This window comes from Schistocerca piceifrons, chromosome 5, assembly GCF_021461385.2.
Source record: "Schistocerca piceifrons isolate TAMUIC-IGC-003096 chromosome 5, iqSchPice1.1, whole genome shotgun sequence".
Taxonomy (NCBI): Eukaryota; Metazoa; Arthropoda; class Insecta; order Orthoptera; family Acrididae; genus Schistocerca; species Schistocerca piceifrons.
This window is the reverse complement of record NC_060142.1, coordinates 676,189,431-676,215,568: the sequence shown is the minus strand read 5'-3', so window position 1 is coordinate 676,215,568 and position 26,138 is coordinate 676,189,431. Positions and strand designations below refer to the sequence as shown.

Here is a 26,138-nt window from a genome sequence, read left to right as displayed (position 1 = left end):
CGAGTCCAGTGTCTAACCACTGCGCCACCTCGCTCGGTAGTAGTAGTTAAGGGAGATTTGCTAATAGGCAAAGATATTTAAAATTTATTATTGATTCAAAAAGTAATTGAAGCGCTCATGAGAGTTTAAGAGGTGGTGATAAATATTTTGTGAAGAAAAAGTTCCGAAATATTTTGAAATATACGATAAGGGAAACATATTTCGAACAGTTAATACATCGACACATTTTCATTGGTACCAAAGAAAGAGATTATTGACTATCGGGAAGTGAAGGGTTATATCGCTGACGTGTAGTAAAGTTTATCGTTGACTATAGAGCAAAGATTTGTATTCTCTACACGAGAATAATTAACATTGTATCGGCATATAAATATTTTAATAAAAATATCGGGCTCACTTATTTAAAGAGCATTGCTGTAAATGAACTAGATATTTAAGTATATAATTCGCATTTCGGTAAATTTCAAGAAGTGAACAGCCAGCAACGTAACTCCGCGACGTTAAAGTACGCTGCGTAACTGGAACGATAATATTACATTATAGAGGGGAAAAAGACTTAATAGTTATTTTGAGATTTAGGTCCAATACGGGTGCATGTATAAAATCCAATATTATTTCCACACAATGGGTTTTATTTAGTGATGACGGAAAGCTGCTTATTCGAATTATGATATTGTTAAGTTGCTACGTCATTTGTGTGACAGACATGTAAGAGCGATTTGCAGGGAATCGCTGTAGATGTATACATAGAAGTACTTAAGTGGTATTTCATGGAGGATTTTGATTAACAAAAAATATTTTGTTAAGAGCCGACTAAATTTTTACTCTTAAACTATCATCGAATACTGTTATAAGCGTCTAGATATAATTAACGCTGAAGTCAAAGTAAACATGCTTACTGAAATATTTTGAATACAGACGCGATCGCACCGCAAGGTCCTGCAAACTCCTAATAGGAAAGCAGTCAGTATAAGGTTAAGCGTGTCGCTCTCCCAGTGATAGTATTCGTACAAACTCGCGCTGCATTTGAAGTTGAAGCAACTTGTACGCGACTGCATCTTTGTGCATCAATTAACACGATCCTAGATTCGAACAAATCTCAAATCAAAAGACGTGTTGTAGGGTTCTCTCTGCAGTTACTAATGTTGGTTTACCTTCGTGGGTGAGAAACAGTGACGCTTGACAAGGTACAACACGAACCACCAACAGTGGTGTATGCGGAACTGCTACAACCAGTGTAGACAATTTCTTTACTAGGTTCCCTCTGAAAGTGGTGTTTATGATACGAACAGTGAACATTACACTGTATCAAGCTCGGTGTAAGTGTGACGATAACTGAACAAGTATAACAGAATATGATGTACCTAGTGTACTAGTGTATCATGTTCATGATTGCTTGTGAATTTGCTAACACTAACTGTTGGAACACGTGACAGCAGGGGTTCACATTGAATTATCAAGGAGACTGGTGGTAGAAAGTTGTTCAGATATATTTATGTGCCACTGAGTACAGGGTTGCATACGTGGTTAGCAAGTGATTTGTATACCCAAAAGTGGCACTGTACAACAGCCTAAATTTCAATTCGATACTCTTACCTTTAGCATTATACTGGTTCACGCACTCCAGCTGGTTTGGTTCTGCGATTCAGGCTGTACTTTATTACAGCGAAATAATTTTTAAGCTTCCTTATGACATTTTTGTTTGTTACATATATCGAGTTTTTTTCCTGCTTGTCCTATGATGAAAAGTAAATAACCCATCATTTACAATATACCACCTATTCCATTAAACTCTGTGTTACTTAACTGACCTGCGGTCAGTGTGAGACGGAATAACATTGTCTCCTTACAGCACGTTTGAAGAATGTTGGTAGTAGTCACATTTGTCAATCCCTGTCTCTTAACTTCTTCACTGTTTCAGTCAGACCTGTCAGTTATCCACCAAGGTCTGGTAGTTCTATGTTACTGTTATGCCTTCACATTACCTGCATACCTTATATAAATCACATCAGCCATGGCAATAATGACTCAATATAGATTGTTACAGGCCAAATGAATGAATGAATGAATAAAACTGCCGTAACTGTTTCATGATTTGCAACGTCCCTTGTTACTCAACACGTACTTCCAAATTTCTCCATTTCTGTAACTGAAATTTAACACTATGGATAACACACTCAAATTTACTTAATGAGAAGTTTGACATTTTGCCGTCTAATATTTTGCTTTGAAATTTCCACTGTGCATTTGTACACTTCATAATTATGTAATGCAAATTATTTGTAAATTGCCTGTCAATAGTATCAGTTTAGTCATCGGCAGTAAAACCCGTTACTGTGTGGCACTGTTAACTTACAAGCTTTTAGTGTTAAGTGAGACAGAAGATTTGTATGTATCTGACAGTGACCTTGGTGAGATCATCATCAACCACTAACTGGTGTCACATTTGTGAAGCATTTTCCAAATTCTCAGGCAGCCACCCTATCCCCCACCCCCTTCTGAGGCTTTTCTGCTCTCTCCCTTAATGTGTCTTCAGTTGCATTACTGGTTCCTTGCAGTGATGTGAAGTGCCATTAACCCTGTTTGGCCATCAGTAAATGGGCAGTATATTCACAGTGATATCTCACAGATGTGTGATACCAGTTCTGTGGCTATCCCTTTCATGATGTGTATTTCAGTTTCTTGGTTTATTGAGACTATTATGGTGTAACATATGATTTGTAATTAATTTGTACAAAATTGGAACCACAACCAGATTTCTCTCATCAATCAAAAAGGGCTGAGTGGTGCCTGCTGACAAGTCTTTCACATACATATCTACATTACAGGTCTCACACATTCATTGACAACATCGTTTTCTCCGTGGCCAGAGTCAACTACACAACCATCTTATGATATGTCACCATTTCAATGGCCAGTGATGGGTGAAATCTATAATTTTTACTGAAATTGAGAGAGTTTGTGCTGAAAAATAAACTGCATTTATAACAAGCTCTGGCAAGCATGTGTCAGTTTTTTTTGTGTGTTTTTCATTTTGCAAGTCTTAACTATGCTGCTGATTAAAACTGCACTCAAATTTTTAAGAAAAAGAGTAGAAGAATATCTTCTGGCCAGAACAACTGTGGACTGTAATAAAACTGTATTTTGAACATCAAAATGTAAAATTATGTATTAAATTTTCCTGGGCTTTCGTTGCTTTTTCCAGTTCTAGATTCTGAGTAAAATACTTGTGTATTATAGGTGTAATAACTGAAAGTATAATTTTATTTTTGAGAAAAAGCTTCACATTAGTGTTTTCCTATTGGCTTGTAATGTTTGTTGAGATATTTTTGAAAATGTTTCTACTAGCTAAGTGCAATACACTACTAGTGAGACAACATTGCGCAACAGAACAGTAAATGTCTGAAGTCTGAAAGGCGCCATGACACTGACTGAACATTAACGGAAAAATTTAGCACTGATCCTTAGATGACGACAGTGTCATTGTCAGTAACTACTCTGAGCATACAGTTTAGAGTACTTGCAGGGAAACATTCAGATGAATAAAACAACCATTTAAATTATGTATATAGATATATATTCGGATTTTATTTATCTGTATATACTATCTCTTTTAACCGTAAATATACTACAAATCACAAGTGTTTTTTCTTATAAATTAAAATGTACATCTCTATTTACATAGATAAAACGAAAACAAAATACTTTGTTCAGTTGCCTGTCAATACACAGCACATACACAAAAAACGAAAACAAACAAAATGACAACAACGAGGCTGCGAGTGGTGCAGATGTCGGTGGAGGCTGTGGCAGCACTGCACGGGGCTTCCCCGTGTGGCGGGGGGCGGGGAGTCCCCCACCGAACACCTGGCGTCTGCTGCTTAATCCCGCCTCCCACACACACACTCTGCCTCCGCGTAGTACACTACTGACGCAATATTACATATTTACACTGTTATTTACATACTTGTAAAATACAAACGTACTGTTGCCTAAAAAGTGGCGTAGCACTTATTTTCTCACTCGTAACGTACATCCCGATTAAAAACGACTGTGACACTTTGTAGAAAAATACTGTTCGTTAAGATGATTAATACCAAAAAACTTTCTTATGTAGTGGTGAATACTGGTACACACGCATATATGTAGGGAGTCGCATTTGGCTGAGCTGCACAAACATTGCTTGAGATCTTGTCGTGAGCTGTGTCAAACGCGCACGAAACTTACGTTTCTGTTTGAAATGAGGGATAACAGTAAACTGCACCCATACTGTTGACTATATCTAGGTGGGAGGGTAAGAAATGTAGCTAAAGAGTTACAGAGTGGGGCCGAGTTAATTAATCGGGACAATTTAAAGCTGCACTCCTGCGTCTGTAGTCCCGAAATGCTTTTGCCAGTGCACGATGCGGCACGGCAGTGCTCACCATTTGCGGCTCTAACGGCACTCCGCGCACACCGGACACAAAGTCAGCTGCGAAGGCATTCGGCGTGGCACGTGATGGGTCCCCTCGGTCTGTGTCAGCTAACCCCGTTTTCTGCGCCAAAGACAGGCGCCGGCTATTGTGATCCCACAAACGAAACTGTCTAGAGGCTCCGTCACACTGTACACCCACACTGGGAGACATTGGACTGCTACAACTCACGCGAGCAGTCGAACCGAACCCAAAGTCCAACAATTTGCGCTCCCCATTTGCAATTCCACACGGTGTAGTGTATATCTCTACACAAGAACAGCAGTCGACACGAATCGTGAGGGCTGGTACCTTAACGCGAAAACCTGCTACTATTACACAAAAGTCACGGCTGAAGAGGGCGACACCTAACGCTGACGAAAGAATACAGAGATTAATTTACTACTGCTAACTACGGGACTACAACATCCACTACGGCTACAGGGTTTAATGACCATTGTCGCGCAGTATCGCGGGTGATGTGAGGTTCTGTGGGTGGGGAGGGCGGCCTCAGACCGCGAGGGCGAAGAACACGGAGGCGGCGAGGGCGGCGCGCACCCACGCCGCCAGCGACGCCGCCCCCGAGCGCTGCTCGCGGCCGCCCCTCGGCGCGCCGCCCGACGCCGACGACGAAGACGCCGACGTGGACGGCGCGGACAGCGGGTCGAGGCGCCGCACGTCGGTGAGGGCGGCGTGGGCGGCAGCCGCGAAGTCGTCGGCGCCGGTCGTCATCACGTCGAAGACGCACCAGTCGTGGTAGGAGCCGGTCAGGTTGCTGGCGCCGCACACCGCCTCCGCGTCAGCCTGCTTCATGGCGCTGCCGCGGTCCTCCTGCGGGCACACGGGACACGGCGGGTGTGAAGCAAGGTACACTGTACTCGCCCAGATCCGACGATCAAGTCGTAATACAGAGTATACAGGGTGTTACAAAAAGGTACGGCCAAACTTTCAGGAAACATTCCTCACACACAAAGAAAGAAAATATGTTATGTGGACATGTGTCCGGAAACGCTTGCTTTCCATGTTAGAGCTCATTTTATTACTTCTCTTCGAATCACATTAATCATGGAATGGAAACACACAGCAACAGAACGTACCAGCGTGACTTCAAACACTTTGTTACAGGAAATGTTCAAAATGTCCTCCGTTAGCGAGGATACATGCATCCACCCTCCGTCGTGCGGAATCCCTGATGCGCTGATGCAGCCCTGGAGAATGGCGTATTGTATCACAGCCGTCCACAATACGAGCACGTAGAGTCTCTACATTTGGTACCGGGGTTGCGTAAACGAGAGCTTCCAAATGCCCCCGTAAATGAAAGTCGAGAGGGTTGAGGTCAAGAGAGCGTGGAGGCCATGGAATTGTTCCGCCTCTACCAATCCATCGGTCACCGAATCTGTTGTTGAGAAGCGTACGAACACTTCGACTGAAATGTGCAGGATCTCCATCGTGCATGAACCACATGTGTCGTACTTGTAAAGGCACATGTTCTAGCAGCACAGGTAGAGTTTCGCGTATGAAATCATGATAACGTGCTCCATTGAGCGTAGGTGGAAGAACATGGGGCCCGATCAAGACATCACCAACAATGCCTGCCCATACGTTCACAGGAAACCGGTGTTGATGACGTGATTGCACAATTGCGTGCGGATTCTCGTCAGCCCACACATGTTGATTGTGAAAATTTACAATTTGATCACGTTGGAATGAAGGCTCATCCGTAAAGAGAACATTTGCACTGAAATGAGGATTGACACATTGTTGGATGAACCATTCGCAGAAGTGTACCCGTGGAGGCCAATCAGCTGCTGCTAGTGCCTGCACAGGCTGTACACGGTACGGAAACAACTGGTTCTCCAGTAGCACTCTCCATACAGTGACGTGGTCACCGTTACCTTGTACAGCAACAACTTCTCTGACGCTGACATTAGGGTTATCGTCAACTGCACGAAGAATTGCCTCGTCCATTGCAGGCGTCCTCGTCGTTCTAGATCTTCCCCAGTCACGAGTCATAGGCTGTAATGTTCCGTGCTCCCTAAGACGCCGATCAATTGCTTCGAACGTCTTCCTGTCGGGACACCTTCGTTCTGGAAATCTATCTCGATACAAACGTTGATGCTACGTACCGATGTGCTTGATGCTAGTACTGTAGAGCAATGAGTCGCATGTCAACACAAGCACCGTAGTCAACATTACCTTCCTTCAATTGGGCCAACTGGCGGTGAATCGAGGAAGTACAGTACATACCGACGAAACTAAAATGAGCTCTAACATGGAAATTAAGCGTTTCCGGACACATGTCCACATAACATCTTTTCTTTATTTGTGTGTGAGGAATGTTTCCTGAAAGTTTGTCCGAACCTTTTTGTAACGCCCTGTATATACTAAGATGGTATCTGTTCTTTCGGACATGTCCATCGGTGACCATGCAACTCGTTAGAATGAAATTACAATGAAATGAACACTCTTAGCTGCTTACGGGCGTTCACATACGTCAACGGGGACGGAGGAAAATGTGTGCGAATGCACAAACAGTGCCCAAAAAGTGCCCGAACTCTTATGGGAATCGGCAACGCGCCGCGAGTAATGAGTATAATGGGCGGGGGGCACTACGAATGTAGTGCGGGACAATACGTTGAGAATGTGGGTTTCGCGGGAGACGTGCCAGAGATAAATGCCTGCAGTCGCGCTATCATCTGTGTCCTCGTTGGCTCAGATTGATAGAGCGTCTGCCATGTAAGCAGGAGATCCCGGGGTTCGAATCCCGGTCGGGGCACACATTTTCATCTGTCCCCGTTGACCTATGTCAACGCCCGTAAGCAGCTAAGGGTGTTCATTTCATTGTAATGTGATACAGAGTGCTTCAAAGCTAGAGGGCACGTATGCGCCACATGTGTGACGGTTGTTCATGAGAAAACGTACGAAACAACACTGTGGATGTAACACAGCTCAACAATGAAGATTACTCATGCGAAATACAGAAATTGCCAAGACGTTTGGAAGTTGTAAGGAAGAAAGGACGTTATATTGAAGGGCTGTAAAGGTCTTTTGTAAGATAGACTATTCTCTTTAATTCTATCTTACAGTATACAGAACTTCTGAAATGACCCTCTTGATATTACAATATTGTAGAGACAATATAAAAACTAACAGATTACCACATGCCATTAACAGGAGGCAGATTGGCGCATATACTGAAATGTTTCAAAGTGGATTACGTAACAAACCGAGAAAGAAGAGGAAGAAAATCTCTCGACGCTACAGCGTCATTACACACCTGCACACCTCATACCGTCACGCCAAGTTCTGCCACCTCCCCCCCCCCCTTTCCCTTCTCTCAAAAGTGATCACCAGAGGCCTGACCACAACTGGACGTAGTTATGCTATTGGGAACCAACTACCATTTTTAACGTTATTTTATCCATGTTCGATCTTAACTCCGCGGCTGTGAATGACAGTTGGTGATGCACAAAGGTAATCTCTACTTTGTAAAGAAAAACATCCAAGTGTATAACGGATGTGCGATGCTAAATACGCATTTTAAGAATATTATGAAGTGTGCCACAGTGATTTATTTACAGTAAGTGAGCTATGGCGGAATTCAAGAACATTTACATCGAGCTAGAAAACCACGTGGACCACAACGAAACAGATCGCCGTCTACTGGAACGTACTGTACAGCAGACGACATGCTGTTGGTGACATCTATGTAACGAAAAATATTAGCCATGGTAAATCATAGCTAAATAAAACATTTTAAAGGTATTTGCGGCTGGTTGAGTCATTCAACAACTACCACCATGAGACAGCTGCTCAGATTATCTCCTAAGTCGTTTATACAGGTACCTGTAAGAGACAGCAGACTGCATATAACACTACCTCGGGGAGCAATAGGTATCACTTCTGTTTTACTCGATTAGTTTCCATCAGTTCTATGAACTATGACCTCTGACAGGAAATCACAAATCCAGTCGAATAGCTAAGACGATGTTCCATAAGCACATAATATGATTACACGCCCCCTTAATGAGGTACGGTCTCGAAACCCTTCTGGAATATAGACATACGAAATAAATCTGAAATCCCTTGTCGACAGAACTCAACACTTCGTCTGAATAAAGAGCTAGTTGTGTTTCACAATAATGATCTTTTCTAAATCCGTGTTGTCTGGGTGTAAATAGATCTTTCTCTTCGAGACTATTCATGTGCGAACACAATGTATGCTCCAAAATACTGCTAGATATCGTCGTTAATGATATGAGCCTTTTTTAAAATATTGGTGTGACCTGTGCAATTTTCCAGTCTTTGGGTACGGATCTTTTGTCGTGTGCTCGGTTGTATACGAGTGTTAAGAATGGAATTGCATCAGCAGACGCTGAAATGGACCTAATAGTTATACAGTTTGGACAGAAAGATTTGCTTTTATTAAGTGATTCAAGATGCTTCACCACTGCGATGATATTTACTTCTACGTTACCCACGTTGGCAGCTGTTCTCGATTCGAATTCTGAAATATTTACTTCGTCTTCTTTGGTGAAGGAATTTCGGAATGCTGCGTTTAGTGCTGCTAAGCACTGTCATCGATGGTATTTCCATTGCTATTGCGCAGAGAAGGTATTGATTATGTTTTGCCGCTAGCATACTTTACACACGACCAGAATCTCTCTCATTTTCTGCCAGTTTTCGAGATCAAGTTTTGTTGTGGAAAGTATTAAAAGCATCCCGCATTGAAGTCCGCACTAAATTTCGAGCTTCTGTACAATATCGCCAATGCTGGTATTTTGCTTTTTTAAAAAATTTGGTATGCTTTTGTCGTTGTATCTGCAATGGTGTTCTGACTCATTTTGTATTCAATGGGAGATCATCTCCGTCTTTTTTTTATTTATTTGGAATAAACCTCTCGATTGCAGTGATTTGCAATGTGGAACCGAATCCACGTAAGACTGTTGAAGATCCCTCTACAGGAATATGCCATCGTTAAAAAGATTACCCTAAAATTTCTCATTTCCGGTCATTCGTTGTTACCGCACGAGAACGACTTTGTTAATATACAAAATGCACTAAAAATGCAATAAAGGCTGTATAAGCCTGAAGATTACATCACTGGCACGCAACAAGCCAGAGAAAAAACACCCCTTTCAAATCCATAAGATGCGAACACGATCCTAAATCTCAGGACTGCTGCGTATTTCCTCATATCCTCCCACACTAAAATTCCGAAATGATTACATGTCAGGCAGCGGAGACGAATACACCAATGATTTTAAATGTCCCCGCAAGTAAAAATCGACAGGGTTCAAATCAGGTGAGCACGAAGGCCATACAGCTGGGTCACTTCTGCCTACCCATCGATCAGGAAACACCATTAACGCCCCATTCTCGATTCATTGAAAAATCTAACTCCCCTGCATAAAAGTTTCGAACGTGCGCTTACCTAAAAATTACTTCATATTTGACGTTAAAATTTAAGCGAGAAAAAGTTTAGGAGAAGGTTTAAAAATATGTGCTGTCATTATCAAACACAGGATGACTGTTTGCGCTCAGTTTTCCGAAAATGCCAGTTTTATACGCATCCCAATATTTACGATATCGTCTCTCTCAACTACGTCTAGTATACGTACATAATTTTGCAAATACATTCAGTGGTTTATGGCCTCACGGTTTGAGGCGCCATGTCACGTACTGCGCGGACCCTCCCGCCGGAGGTTCGAGTCCTCCCCCGGTTGTGTGCGGTTTTTTACCTTAGCATAAGTTAGTTCAAGTAGTGTGTAAGTCTAGGGACCGATGAACTCAGCAGTTTGGTCCCTTACAAATTCACCGGCGTTTGAACATTCAGTGGTATATGTTGATACGGTCTGCAAGGTATGCTGAAAATATAGTTAGTGGTAAGAAAGGAGTAAATCAAAAATTTATGCTTGAACAGTGAAAAGCACTAAGCGATGAACTTTTCAGTGTATCTACATGTATACTACACACGCCACACTGCAGAGCGAGACGCAAAGTACTTCGCATCAGTATAAACTGTTTTCTGACGCATTGAAACCCACGTATTCCATTCATATACGGAGATGCACGCACAGTAATCTCTCTTACCTCCATCTCATTATACCTACGTGATATTTAACCTAGTGGCGGCACGCCGTCGCATACCCGTAGCAGTAGTTATACACTCCTGGAAATGGAAAAAAGAACACATTGACACCGGTGTGTCGGACCCACCATACTTGCTCCGGACACTGCGAGAGGGCTGTACAAGCAATGATCACACACACGGCACAGCGGACACACCAGGAACCGCGGTGTCGGCCGTCGAATGGCGCTAGCTGCGCAGCATTTGTGCACCGCCGCCGTCAGTGTCAGCCAGTTTGCCGTGGCATACGGAGCTCCATCGCAGTCTTTAACACTGGTAGCATGCCGCGACAGCGTGGACGTGAACCGTATGTGCAGTTGACGGACTTTGAGCGAGGGCGTATAGTGGGCATGCGGGAGGCCGGGTGGACGTACCGCCGAATTGCTCAACACGTGGGGCGTGAGGTCTCCACAGTACATCGATTTTGTCGCCAGTAGTCGGCGGAAGGTGCACGTGCCCGTCGACCTGGGACCGGACCGCAGCGACGCACGGATGCACGCCAAGACCGTAGGATCCTACGCAGTGCCGTAGGGGACCGCACCGCCACTTCCCAGCAAATTAGGGACACTGTTGCTCCTGGGGTATCGGCGAGGGCCATTCGCAACCGTCTCCATGAAGCTGGGCTACGGTCCCGCACACCGTTAGGCCGTCTTCCGCTCACGCCCCAACATCGTGCAGCCCGCCTCCAGTGGTGTCGCGACAAGCGTGAATGGAGGGACGAATGGAGACGTGTCGTCTTCAGCGATGAGAGTCGCTTCTGCCTTGGTGCCAATGATGGTCGTATGCGTGTTTGGCGCCGTGCAGGTGAGCGCCACAATCAGGGCTGCATACGACCGAGGCACACAGGGCCAACACCCGGCATCATGGTGTGGGGAGCGATCTCCTACACTGGCCGTACACCACTGGTGATCGTCGAGGGGACACTGAATAGTGCACGGTACATCCAAACCGTCATCGAACCTATCGTTCTACCATTCCTAGACCGGCAAGGGAACTTGCTGTTCCAACAAGACAATGCACGTCCGCATGTATCCCGTGCCACCCAACGTGCTCTAGAAGGTGTAAGTCAACTGCCCTGGCCAGCAAGATCTCCGGATCTGTCCCCCATTCAGCATGTTTGGGACTGGATGAAGCGTCGTCTCACGCGGTCTGCACGTCCAGCACGAACGCTCGTCCAACTGAGGCGCCAGCTGCAAATGGCATGGCAAGCCGTTCCACAGTACTACATCCAGCATCTCTACGATCGTCTCCATGGGAGAATAGCAGCCTGCATTGCTGCGAAAGGTGGATATACACTGTACTAGTGCCGACATTGTGCATGCTCTGTTGCCTGTGTCTATGTGCCTGTGGTTCTGTCAGTGTGATCATGTGATGTATCTGACCCCAGGAATGTGTCAATAAAGTTTCCCCTTCCTGGGACAATGAGTTCACGGTGTTCTTATTTCAATTTCCAGGAGTGTATATTGTAATATGCAACGGTCACGAAAGCCTACACTAGTTATAGGGTGAACCAGAACACCACCGACAATCTTTCAAGAGGTGGGCTGCCATCCAAAGAAAAAGGTTCCGTGTCAAAACTGCTACCTACCTCACGACGGAACCGCAAGTAAAGACAGTCGACTGAAATTTCTCATAATTAGAGACAAGAATGAGCGATCTGTAATTGCTTTAGAGTTAATTTAATAGCCAAGATCGCATTCAGTGTTATTTATTCCTGATTACCGGTTTCAACAAGACTGTCATCCTCAGACCTTTAAAAAAAACTTGTCATACTTCCCGACTGTATCACATACCACGTTGGTATTCTAGCTGATATTATGTAGCACATTCCAGACAGGTCTGTTAATAATAAAAACCTGTTCGTCACAAATAAAAACAATCCAGTTAAAAACCATCTTACGTAACTAGGTATGTCCACGCACTTAACACTCCACTGATGCTTGTTAGCGAATTGCGTAATAGTTGAAGTTCCTGCACTTGTTTACGTTAACGTTTGCATGATGAGTTAAATACATAACGGAGCCACATTATTTTAAGTACACGTATCAACTGACTGCAATCAGACGAAGGTGGAAGAAATATATTGAAGGGTTATATGAGGAAAAAGATATTGAAACCAATACCTGTATGCCACGGTAAACATCATGATGGACATCAGTAACGTACTGAACTGCTTTACATTTAAGTACCTAACATTTTGTGAAATCAGCTCTGTCATGGAATTCTGGCTTGTCTATAAGTGAACACATTGCAACTATTGGCACCAAACTCATTTTTAAGCAATTTCTGTATCCACATAACCATAGCTGTTTCTTGACAGTAGATTTACTACCGAAATATCTTCATCATGCTACTGCTCAAGAACTTACCACTTGTCTACTGTATGTGCATGTGTTTTGAATGTGGTTCCATAATACTACCAAGTTTTGTTATATATTGTAATATGCAAATTATTGTTGTTGTGGTCTTCAGTCCTGAGACTGGTTTGATGCAGCTCTCCATGCTACTCTATCCTGTGCAAGCTTCTTCATCTCCCAGTACCTACTGCAGCCTACATCCTTCTGAATCTGCTTAGTGTATTCATCTCTCGGTCTCCCTCTACGATTTTTACCCTATACGCTGCCCTCCAATACTAAATTGGTGCCTCAGAACATGTCCTACCAACCGATCCCTTCTTCTAGTCAAGTTGCGCCACTAACTGCTCTTCTCCCTAATTCTATTCAATGCCTCCCCATTAGTCATGTGAGCTACCCATCTAATCTTCAGCATTCTTCTGTAGCACCACATTTCGAAAGCTTCTATTCTCTTGTCTAAACTATCTATCGTCCATGTTTCAATTCCAAATATCGCTACACTCTATACGAATACTTTCAGAAACGACTTCCTGACGTTTAAATCTATACTCGATGTTAACGAATTTCTCTTCTTCTGAAACTCTTTCCTTGCCATTGCCAGTCTACATTTTATATCCTCTCTACTTCGATCATCATCAGTTATTTTGGTCCCCAAATAGCAAAACTCCTTTACTACTTTAAGTGTCTCATTTCCAAATCTAATTCACTCAGCATCAGCCGACTTCATTCGACTACATTCCATTATCCCCGTTTTGCTTTTGTTGATGTTCATCTTATATCCTCCCTTCAAGACACCATCCATTCCATTCAACTGCTCTTCCAAGTCCTTTGCTGTCTCTGACAGAATTACAATGTCATCGACGAACCTCAAAGTTTCTACTTCTTCTCCATGGATTTTAATACCTACTCCAAACTTTTGTTTCCTTCACTGCTTGCTCAATATACAGATTGAATAATATCGGGGAGAGGCTACAATCCTGTCTCACTCCCTTCCCAACCACTGCTTCCCTTTCGTGCCCCTCCACTCTTATAACTGACATCTGGTTTCTGTACAAATTGTAAATAGCCTTTCGCTCCGTGTATTTTACCCCTGCCACCTTCAGAAATTGAAAGAGTATTCCAGTCAACATGGTCAAAAGCTTTCTCTAAGTCTACAAATGCTAGAAACGTAGGTTTGCCTTTCCTTAATCTAGCTTCTAAGTAAAGTCCTAGTGTCAGTACTGCCTCACGTGTTCCAACATTTCTACGGAATCCAAACTAATTTTCCCCGAGGTCGGCTTCTACAAGTTTTTTTCCATTCGTCTGTAAAGAATTCGCGTTAGTATTTTGCAGCTGTGACTTATTAAACTGACAGTTCGGTAATTTTCACATCTGTCAACACCTGCTTTCTTTGGGATTGGGATTATTACATTCTTCTTGAAGTCTGAGGGTATTTCGCCTGTCTCGTACATCTTGCTCACCAGATGTTAGTGTTTTGCCAGGACTGGCTCTCCTAAGGCCGTCAGTAGTTCCAATGGAATGTTGTCTACTCCGGGGGCCTTGTTTCAACTCAGGTCTTTCAGTGCTCTGTCGAAGTCCTCACGCAGTATCGTATCTCCCATTTCATCTTCATCTACATTCTCATCCAATTCTATAATATTGTCGTGAAGTACATCGCTCTTGTATAGAGCCTCTAGATACTCTTTCCACCTTTCTGCTTTCCCTTCTTTGGTTAGAATTGGGTTTCCATCTGAGCTCTTGATATTCATACAAGTGGTTCTCTTTTATCCAAAAGTCTCTTTAATTTTCCTGTAGGCAGTATCCATCTTACCCCTCGTGAGATAAGCCTCTAAATCCTTACATTTGTCCTCTAGCCGTCCGTGCTTAGCCATTTTGCACTTCCTGTCGATCTCATTTTTGAGACGTTTGTATTCCTTTTTGCCTGCTTCATTTACTGCATTTTTGTATTTTCTCCTTTCATCAATTATTTTCAGTACCTCTTCTGTTACCCAAGGATTTCTACTAGCCCGCGTCTTTTTACCTACTTGATCCTGTGCTGCCTTCACTACTTCATCCCTCAGAGCTACCCATTCTTCTTCTACTGTATTTCTTTCCCCCATTCTTGTGAATCGTTCCCTAATGCTCTCCCTGAAACTCTGTACAACCTCTGGTTTAGTCAGTTTATCCAGGTTCCATCTCCTTAAATTCCCACATTTTTGCAGTTTCTTCAGTTTTAATCTACAGTTCATAACCAATAGATGGTGGTCAGAGTCGACATCTGCCCCTGGAAATGTCTTACAATTTAAAACCTGGTTCCTGATTATATAATCTGATACCTTCTAGTATCTTCAGGATTCTTCCATGTAGGTAGGAACGGTAAACCCTGCAAGACGGCACAAGTATCTAATACCGAAGTCAATAATGTTTCACCCCTCATAGACGATCTGTCATAACACGAGGAAGCAGTCACAAACAACAGCCTTGACACATCTCACCCTCCACAGGAGATAGACATCACCAAAGACAGCATGCTAAAGGACACACTGAGTGCCCAAGCCTAACTGAATGTGTAAAAAATACTTTTCCTTTTATCCTTACATCCCATCCTGGAGGAGTAAGTCATCAAGGGTGATCTCTTCAGCGCACACCACACAGTAGTAGAAAAGAAACCCATGAGACGCTGGTACAGGAGGGGAGTCTGGGGAGGGAAAGCAAGGCTAGTACTTACGAGAGGGTGCAGCAGCTCGCTGCTGGGGCAGCCCCTGGCGCACAGCTGGAGCCCGCTGCTGGGCCGACCTCCGCCGCCGCCGCCGAAAGCCACGTGTCGCGGGAGGCGCGCCGAGAAGGCGAGGTAGCGGCCGGCGCGCCGCACCACGACCAGCGCGTCCACGTGGCGCACCCACAGCTCGACGCGCCGGCCCTCCTCGTGCACCGACAGCTGCACGTTGCCGCCGGCAGAGCGCTGCGTGCCGTCCACGAAGGTGGCGGGCAGCGGCGCGTCCGCCGTCGCCTCGTACGTCTTGCGGTGGCGCGAGCACGCGGCCGAGCCGGCGGGGGCGCCGCGCACGATCACCGTCACCTGCACCACACACAGCGGCAGCATATAAATGACCTAGTAGATTTAAATTTAATATTTCCATGTTTACAACTTAGCCAGTATCGAAGAACAAGCTCTGTCCAAATTATTTAACTTGAAAACAAATCAGGCAATTAAACTATTAAAGTAATAGGCTATACATCTGTACATACACATAAATGTTATCGAAAATTTGTGTTTCTTCCTAATGCGCAACCCGCTTGCACTTTCCTCTCACCATATCACAAAAGTCATGGATTTAGGCAATCAGATTCCATAAACAGCGATCGTGTGAGAACCAACTCGCTTTATTTGTTCATGAGACCCATAAAATATTAGATACAGGCTCCCAGGTAGATGCCATTTTCCTTGACTTCCGGAAGGCGCTCGATACAGTTCCGAACTGTCACCTGTTAAACAAAGTAAGAGCCTACGGAATATCAGACCAGCTGTGTGGCTGCACTGAAGAGTTTTTAGCAAACAGAACACAGCATGTTGTTATCAATGGGAGACGTCTACAGACGTTAAAGTAACCTCTGGCGTGCCACAGGGGAGTGTTATGGGACCATTGCTTTTCACAATATATATATATAAATAACCTAGTAGAGAGTGTCTGAAGTTCCATGCGGCTTTTCGCGGATGGTGCTGTAGTATACAGAGAAGTTGCAGCATTAGAAAATTGCAGCGAAATGCAGGAGGATCTGCAGCGGATAGGCACTTGGTGCAGGGAGTGGCAACTGACCCTTAACATAGACAAATGTAATGTATTGCGAATACATAGAAAGAAGGATCCTTTATTGTATGATTATATGATAGCGGAACAAACACTGGTAGCAGTTACTTCTGTAAAATATCTGGGAGTATGCGAGCGGAACGATTTCAAGTGGAATCATCAAATAAAATTAATTGTCAGTAAGGCGGGTGCTAGATTGAGATTCGTTGGGAGAGTCCTTAGAAAATGTAGTCCATCAACAAAGGAGGTGGCTTACAAAACACTCGTTCGACCTATACTTGAGTATTGCTTATCAGTGTGGGATCCGTACCAGATCAGGTTGACGGAGGAGATAGAGAAGATCCAAAGAAGAGCGGCGCGTTTCGTCACAGGGTTATTTGGTAAGCGTGATAGCGTTACGGAGATGTTTAGTAAACTCAAGTGGCACACTCTGCAAGAGAGGTGCTCTGCATCGCGGTGTAGCTTGCTGTCCCGGTTTCGAGAGGGTGCGTTTCTGGATGAGGTATCGAATATATTGCTTCCCCCTACTTATACCTCCCGAGGAGATCACGAATGTAAAATTAGAGAGATTCGAGCGCGCACGAAGGCTTTCCGGCAGTCGTTCTTCCCAAAAAACCATACGCGACTGGAACAGGAAAGGGAGGTAATGACAGTGGCACGTAAAGTGCCCTCCGCCACACACCATAGGGTGGCTTGCGGAGTATAAATGTAGATCAGGGATATTAGAATTATACATTAATACCTTCAGCTGCTGACGGGCGTTGATTTGTATCAGTGGGGACAGGTCAAAATGTGGGCCCCGACCATGACTCGAACCCGGGATCTCCTGCTTACATGGCATACGCTCTATCCATCCGAGCCACCGAGGGCACACAGGATGGAGCGACTGCAGGGACTATCTCCCGCACGCCTCCCGCGAGACCCACATTCTCACCTTGTATGTCCAGACACTACTTTCGTAGTGTCCCACCCCAACACGCTCATTACTCGCGGAACACATTCTTACCAAGTCCCGTAAGAGTTCGGGGAATGTGTGTGCATCCGCACAGATGGAGGAGGTCATGGCTGGTATTGCCAAAACGATATACTGATATGGATATGGTGTCTGTTCTTTCGGACATATCCATATAAGTTATAAGGGAGGTCAGTAGGTTATGTGCTGCAGGTATCGCTCTGTTCACTAGTATTTGTGACGACGTATCGGTCTTTTCAATTTGTGATTCTTAAGTCTTTCGGTGTCAGTTTGCTCGTTTATATTATCTAAAGGCAAGCTTTGAATGATCTATGTTTGTGTTCCAGCCTTTTTCTAGTTTATAATTTTATTCGAAAGAGATTTTGAACAACGAGTGGGAATTGCAGTAGCATCTGGACACGTGACAACACCGTACAAATGCAGGGTGTTACAAAAAGGACTTCACAACTTCAAAAATTTATATAAATTTATTGAAAGAAGATACAGAGCTGGGTTTAATGTCATTTTGTAGGGAAACACATCAAGTTTTTTTTTCTTTTTTTTCCTTAAACTAAAGACGACATGGTTGTGATGACACAGTACAAGAGAGATGGAACAAATTTTAGATGATCTAAACACAAATTTAGAAGAACATGGAATGAAAATTAACAAGAAGAAAACGAAAAGCATGGTAATTGGAGGAAAGGGGAGAGAATTCTGTATGAAAATAGCGGGAGAGGAAAAAGGGAAAGTGAATAACTTCAGTTACTTGGAAAGTGCAATAGTGGATGATATGTATTGCTAAACAGAAATTTAGGAAAAGAATTGCAATGGAAAAAGAAGGATTAAAGAGGAAACAGAAATTACTTGGTGGACCACCAAACAAAGATCTGAGGAAACGACTTACCCAATGTTACATCTTGAGTGTAGCACTATATGGTGCGGAGACCTGGACATTGAGGAAGTTGAAAGAAAATTGGAGGCACTAGAGATGTGGATATGGAGAAGAATCGAAAAAGTGAAATGGGAAGAACGAGTAAGGAATGAAGAAGAATTAAGAAGAGTTGGAGAAGAAAGAAACATGCTGAAAGTTATCAGAAAGAGAAAACGGAACTGGATTGGACATTGTTCGACGAGCGATTGTTTATTGAAGGAAGGAATAGAAGGAATGGTGGAGGGACAAAGGAAAAGAGGAAAAAGAAGGCATCAAATGCTGGACAATATAAACGGAGACAAATATTCAGAAATGAGAAGACTGGCTATGGACAGACGAAAGTGGAAGAGGCTTAACCCATGACAAGACATGCCGCAAGGCACAATACCATACTACTAATACTACGACGACTACTACTACTACTACTACTACTAAAGACGTTGTGTGTGGCTTCTGTTGCTTATCCTGCCTACATCCCACTGGAAGTAAATTTCTTTCCAAACTCACTGTAGCATTGCAGGTGTAATTTGCTCAGTGGCGGCATAAATTGTTGTTCTAAGTTCAGGTACAGAAGCCGGCACAGAGGAACGAACACGATATCCTCTATGAATCCCCATAAAAGAAGTCCAGAGGTGTCAGGTCCGGGGAAGCGATGTGCCATGCAATTGGCGCATCACGGCCAATCCATTGACCTGGAAAGCGGTCAGTGAGAAATTCCAGAAAGTCAGCCAGGTAGCGGGGTGATGCACCGCCTTGCATGAAGTAAACATTTCGTTCTTGGTCATTCTCATCGATCTGTGGTATCAAAAATTGTGGTAACATATACAGGTACACTAGCCCATTGAGGGTTCTCTCACGGAAAAAAAGGAGCCGTACACTTTGTTCTTGCTCAATGCACAAAAAATTTTCAGTTTAGGCCTACTAGGAGGACCTTTAGCGTACTTGGTACGGAAATTACGCTGAACTGTTGTCGCCGACGTCGATTCTTCAAACCAAAACATACAGTTAGCACGCTCGGTTCCAGTGAATTCGTGGAATACTACAGAAATCACCTGAGTACCGTTTTTTGAAACTCTGCTCAAAAATCAAACTGTAATCGAGGATCATACCACTATTTGAGCATTACGAGCAGTTAGTGTTAAAGGCGAGCGCTTATGTAGAACAACTGTATTATTATTATTATTATTTTTTGTTAATTTGTCTGTTTTCAAGGGCTACAAGACGATGAAGGCATTATATGTTGACAGAGCCAGAAGATCAGCTACTTTCTATCTTTATTGCAAACTACGAATGAAATGTCAAGTTTTCTCCTTATATGATGTTGCAAGTTTGTTGAGAGTCTCTCTCTCTCTCTCTCTCTCTCTCTCTCTCTCTCTCTCTCTCTCCCCAACCGTTTTTAATGTTCCAAAGCAAATGGAACATTGTACTTCACTGATGCCACACTTCGTGAAATATTTCCGAACTAGGGACATGACCATTCTGTAATACGACGGATATGCGACTAAGTCTGCGAGAAACTGCCACATTGCCGGCCGAAGTGGCCGTGCGGTTAAAGGCGCTGCAGTCTGGAACCGCAAGACCGCTACGGTCGCAGGTTCGAATCCTGCCTCGGGCATGGATGTTTGTGCTGTCCTTAGGTTAGTTAGGTTTAACTAGTTCTAAGTTCTAGGGGACTCATGACCTCAGCAGTTGAGTCCCATAGTGCTCAGAGCCATTTTTGAAACTGCCACATTGACCAGATTGGGGAAGTCTCGGGCACTTACGTACACGTATACCATGTAATAGCCCATGGCACGTGTTAACAGGTACTTTGTCTCAGAAATGCTTTACCGGTTCTTATACTATGTGTTTGTTATGTGTGTCTGTCTGCGTTGCTATTAAAATGGCACTGATCGCTTTTCCTGTTGTCTACAATAACGTATATTTCAAAGCTATGGAAATTTTACAAATAAAAATTACTCGTTTTCTGAAAAAGTTTTATTTCAAATTGGTTCAAATGGCTCTGAGCACTATGGGACTCAACTGCTGAGGTCATTAGTCCCCTAGAACTTAGAACTAGTTAAACCTAACTAACCTAAGGACATCACATACATCCATGCCCGAGGCAGGATTCGAACCTGCGACCGTAGCGGTCTTGCGGTTCCAGACTGCAGCGCCTTTAACCGCACGGCCACTTCGGCCGGCAAAGTTTTATTTAAAAACCGAAAATTTAGCACTCTTGCTACAGCTAACATACTTATTTTTTTTTTTTTTACTGAGAACTGGGTAAAAAAACGAACATCGATAATAAGAGACCAAACAAATACCAAAAATTACTGGTATAGGTTTTAACCGGTGTATTTTTTCTATCCATAATAGTTACTTGCTGTATACGGTACGTTTAATTCTAGCCGTTCTCTCCGTTACAGTCGAAGAACATCCACATTTACTAGGAGACGCCGTAAATCGAGGAATGGTTTTCGCACGCATTAAAAAGATATCACTCGTCCCTTCGTCGTGTGTATAGGGCTGCGGGCACAGACATCGGTTCAGCCAGCAGTCGAGAGCGAAGAAACACTGCAGGCGTGCCACGATGCAAAGGGGCTAGCGAACCGTGTCCGAAAATGTCGCCGCGCGGAACAAAACCTCGGCTGCGGTAGAGGAGGTAGCGGAGCGGGGAATAAAAAGGGAGCAACCAGTCCTGCTGTGGCGTTCTGCGCCTGCGCCAAGGTCAAGACAGACGATGACGTCAGCTCAGCCACTGCAGGGCGGCAGAGCACGTGGCTAAACCGCTACACACAGCGATCGTTAACACTTGAATGACCTGCGGGACTTTAGCAAAACGTATGTTATTCCAGTGTCCACTGTGGTCGGAAATCCCACCGTTGTTGTTACTGCCACATAGTTGGGCAACCAACAGGGCCATTGCGTGGTGTGTAAAACGCGAATCACAATAGAGGGGGAAAAAAACTGATGACGGACAAGCAGTCCGAAACTGGTCGCTGAACTCTGTCCTGAAACTCTTGGCCGCCAGTTACTTGTGGATGTACGACCAGGGCTTGGGTCAGTGAGGCGGCCAGACAGGGCGAATAGGGTCGCAGCGAAAGCGACAGCACGCGCGTCTCTGAGGTGGGGTGGGGTGGGGGGCAAGGTGTGCCGTCAGGGGTCGCCCCCAGAAGTAAACACAAACACAAGGAAAGGGAAAGCAAGGGCTGGTGGCACAGCCCAGGGTAGGGTCCAGCCGCCTGCTCTCTGGGGAATGGCCCGCCAGAGTCATCGCCCCCACTACGTGCTGTGTCTCGGCAGTCTCCGCCAACGGCCAGACCAGCCACAGCGCATTCGATGCAGGCGATACTGTAACTGCGCCGCAGCAACCTAAGTTACAGCAGCTGCCTTGTGTTATACTCTGCTCATTTTAAAGTTTAAGCCTGGGTTATTTTAAAATACAGCTACCAGCCACATTTTATACATTTTTGTTTATCCCAGTACAGTTTTTCGGGTTTTCGTACATCTTCTATAGCACATCATAAACTCTCATCGACTGCATTTTGGAAAATAGGAGCGCCATCAACCAGAACAGGAAGTGAGTTACAACGCACTAACAAGGGAACCTCCCCATCGCATCCCCCTCAGATTTAGTTATAAGTTGGCACAGTGGATTTTGTGTGGAACTACGAAAAAAATAAGCAAAATATACAAACTGAGTAGTCCATGCGCAAGATAGGCAACATCAAGGAGGGTGTGAGCTCAGGAGCGCCGTGGTCCCGTGGTTAGCGTGAGCAGCTGCAGAATGAGAGGTCCTTGGTTCAAGTCATCCCTCGAGTGAAAAGTTTACTTTCTTTATTTTCGCAAAGCTATGATTTGTCCGTTCGTTCACTGACGTCTCTGTTCACTGTAATAAGTTTAGTGTCTGTGTCTTGCGACCGCACAGCAAAACCGTGCGATTAGTAGACGAAAGGACGTGCCTCTCCAATGGGAACCGAAAACATTTGATCGCAAGGTCATAGGTCAACTGATTCTTCCACAGGAAAACACGTCTGATACAATCTATACGACACTGGTGACGGCATGTGCGTCACACGACAGGAATATGCTGTCGACCCACCTAACTTGTACATTTGGCGAATGGGTAAAAGGATTCTTCTACCTTGCCCGATTTAGGTTTTCTTCTGGATGTGATAATCACTCCCAAAAAAGTGATGAAAACATAAGAGTTTGTCACACAAACTGCAACAAATGAATGCAACAGTTTCACAGTCACACAGTTTTTCCCATGCTCTGTCAGAACATATGTTTTTAACGTTTTCAAATTTTTCCGGGTGTAGACCGTCAAATCCTGCATGTTGTTGTTGTGGTCTTCAGTCCTGAGACTGGTTTGATGCAGCTCTCCATGCTACTCTATCCTGTGCAAGCTTTTTCATCTCCCAGTACCTACTGCAACCTACATCCTTCTGAATCTGCTTAGTGTATTCATCTCTTGGTCTCCCTCTACGATTTTTACCCTCCACGCTGCCCTCCAGTACTAAATTGGTGATCCCTTGATGCCTCAGAACATGTCCTACCAACCGATCCCTTCTTCTGGTCAAGTTGTGCCACAAACTTCTCTTCTCCCCAATCCTATTCAATACTTCCTCATTAGTTATGTGATCTACCCATCTAATCTTCAGCATTCTTCTGTAGCACCACATTTCGAAAGCTTCTATTCTCTTCTTGTCCAAACTATTTATCTTCCATGTTTCACTTCCATACATGGCTACACTCCATACGAATACTTTCAGAAATGACTTCCTGACACTTAAATCAATACTGGATGTTAACAAATTTCTCTTCTTCAGAAACGCTTTCCTTGCCATTGCCAGCCTACATTTTATATCCTCTCTACTTCGACCATCATCAGTTATTTTGCTCCCCAAATAGCAAAACTCCTTTACTACTTTAAGTGCCTCATTTCCTAATCTAATTCCCTCAGCATCACCCGACTTAATTCGACTACATTCCATTATCCTTGTTTTGCTTTTGTTGATGTTCATCTTATATCCTCCTTTCAAGACACTGTCCATTCCATTCAACTGCTCTTCGAAGTCCTTTGCTGTCTCTGACAGAATTACAATGTCATCGGCGAACCTCAACGTTTTTATTTCTTCTCCGTGAATTTTAATACCTACTCCTAATTTTTCTTTTGTTTCCTTTACTGCTTGCTCAATATACAGATTGAACAACATCGGGGAGAGGCTACAACCCTGTCTTACTCCCTTCCCAACCACTGCTTCCCTTTCATGTCCCTCGACTCTTATAACTGCCATCTGGTTTCTGTACAAACTGTAAATAGCCCTTCGCTCCCTGTATTTTACCCCTGCCACCTTTAGAATTTGAAAGAGTATTCCAGTCAACATTGTCAAAAGCTTTCTCTAAGTCTACAAATGCTAGAAACGTAGGTTTGCCTTTCCTTAATCTTTCTTCTAAGATAAGTCGTAAGGTCAGTATTGCCTCACGTGTTCCACTGTTTCTACGGAATCCAAACTGATCTTCCCCGAGGTTGGCTTCTACTAGTTTTTCCATTCGTCTGTAAAGAATTCGTGTTAGTATTTTGCAGCTGTGACTTATTAAGCTGATAGTTCGGTAATTTTCACATCTGTCAACACCTGCTTTCTTTGGGATTGGAATTATTATATTCTTCTTGAAGTCTGAGGGTATTTCGCCTGTTTCATACATCTTGGTCACCAGATGGTAGAGTTTTGTCAGGACTGGCTCTCCCACGGCCGTCAGTAGTTCCAATGGAATATTGTCTACTCCGGGGGCCTTGTTTCGACTCAGGTCTTTCAGTGCTCTGTCACACTCTTCACGCAGTATCATATCTCCCATTTCATCTTCATCTACATCCTCTTCCATTTCCATAATATTGTTCTCAAGTACATCGCCCTTGTATAGACCCTCTATATACTCCTTCCACCTTTCTGCTTTCCCTTCTTTGCTTAGAACTGGGTTTCCATCTGAGCTCTTGATATTCATACAAGTCGTTCTCTTATCTCCAAAGGTCTCTTTAATTTTCCTGTAGGCGGTATCTATCTTACCCCTAGTGAGATAGGCCTCTACATCCTTACATTTGTCCTCTAGCCATCCCTGCTTAGCCATTTTGCACTTCCTGTCGATCTCATTTTTGAGACGTTTGTATTCCTTTTTGCCTGTTTCACTTACTGCATTTTTATATTTTCTCCTTTCATCAATTAAATTCAGTATTTCTTCTGTTACCCAAGGATTTCTACTAGCCCTCGTCTTTTTACCTACTTGATCCTCTGCTGCCTTCACTACTTCATCCCTCAAAGCTACCCATTCTTCTTCTACTGTATTTATTTCCCCCATTCCTGTCAATTGCTCCCTTATGCTCTCCCTGAATCTCTGTACAACCTCTGGTTCTTTTAGTTTATCCAGATCCCATCTTCTTAAATTCCCACCTTTTTGCAGTTTCTTCAGTTTTAATCTACAGGTCATAACCAATAGATTGTGGTCAGAGTCCACATCTGCCCCTGGAAATGTCTTACAATTTAAAACCTGGTTCCTAAATCTCTGTCTTACCATTATATAATCTATCTGATACCTTTTAGTGTCTCCAGGGTTCTTCCATGTATACAACCTTCTTTCATGATTCTTAAACCAAGTGTTAGTTATGATTATGTTGTGCTCTGTGCAAAATTCTACAAGGCGGCTTCCTCTTTCCTTTCTGTCCCCCAATCCATATTCACCTACTATGTTTCCTTCTCTCCCTTTTCCTACACTCGAATTCCAGTCACCCATGAATATTAAATTTTCGTCTCCCTTCACAATCTGAATAATTTCTTTTATTTCATCATACATTTCTTCAATTTCTTCGTCATCTGCAGAGCTAGTTGGCATATAAACTTGTACTACTGTAGTAGGTGTGGGCTTCGTATCTATCTTGGCCACAATAATGCGTTCACTATGCTGTTTGTAGTAGCTAACCCGCATTCCTATTTTCCTATTCGTTATTAAACCTACTCTTGCATTACCCCTATTTGATTTTGTGTTTATAACCCTGTAGTCACCTGACCAGAAGTCTTGTTCCTCCTGCCACCGAACTTCACTAATTCCCACTATATCTAACTTCAACCTATCCATTTCCCTTTTTAAATTTTCTAACCTACCTGCCCGATTAAGGGATCTGACATTCCACGCTCCGATCCGTAGAACGCCAGTTTTCTTTCTCCTGATAACGACATCCTCTTGAGTAGTCCCCGCCCGGAGATCCGAATGGGGGACTATTTTACCTCCGGAATATTTTACCCAAGAGGACGCCATCATCATGTAATCATACAGTAAAGCTGCATGCCCTCGGGAAAAATTACGGCCGTAGTTTCCCCTTGCTTTCAGTCGTTCGCAGTACCAGCACAGCAAGGCCGTTTTGGTTATTGTTACAAGGCCAGATCAGTCAATCATCCAGACTGTTGCCCTTGCAACTACTGAAAAGGCTGCTGCCCCTCTTCAGGAACCACACGTTTGTCTGGCCTCTCAACAGATACCCCTCCGTTGTGGTT

The 26,138-nt window shown here is 43.9% G+C and overlaps 1 protein-coding gene across 1 annotated transcript in view; it reads right to left on the bottom strand.

Annotated features, from left to right (window-relative positions):
* Positions 1 to 4,961: 4,961 nt before the first annotated feature.
* The window catches only part of LOC124799196 (repulsive guidance molecule B-like), a 334,484-nt gene continuing 313,307 nt past the window's right edge, over positions 4,962 to 26,138 (bottom strand). Inside the window, exons 7-8 of the mRNA XM_047262730.1 lie at positions 15,643 to 15,993; positions 4,962 to 5,282 (exon numbers count right to left, since the gene is read on the bottom strand). Coding sequence (XP_047118686.1) covers positions 4,962 to 5,282; positions 15,643 to 15,993 — 672 coding nt within the window. The remainder of the gene's footprint in view (positions 5,283 to 15,642; positions 15,994 to 26,138) is intronic.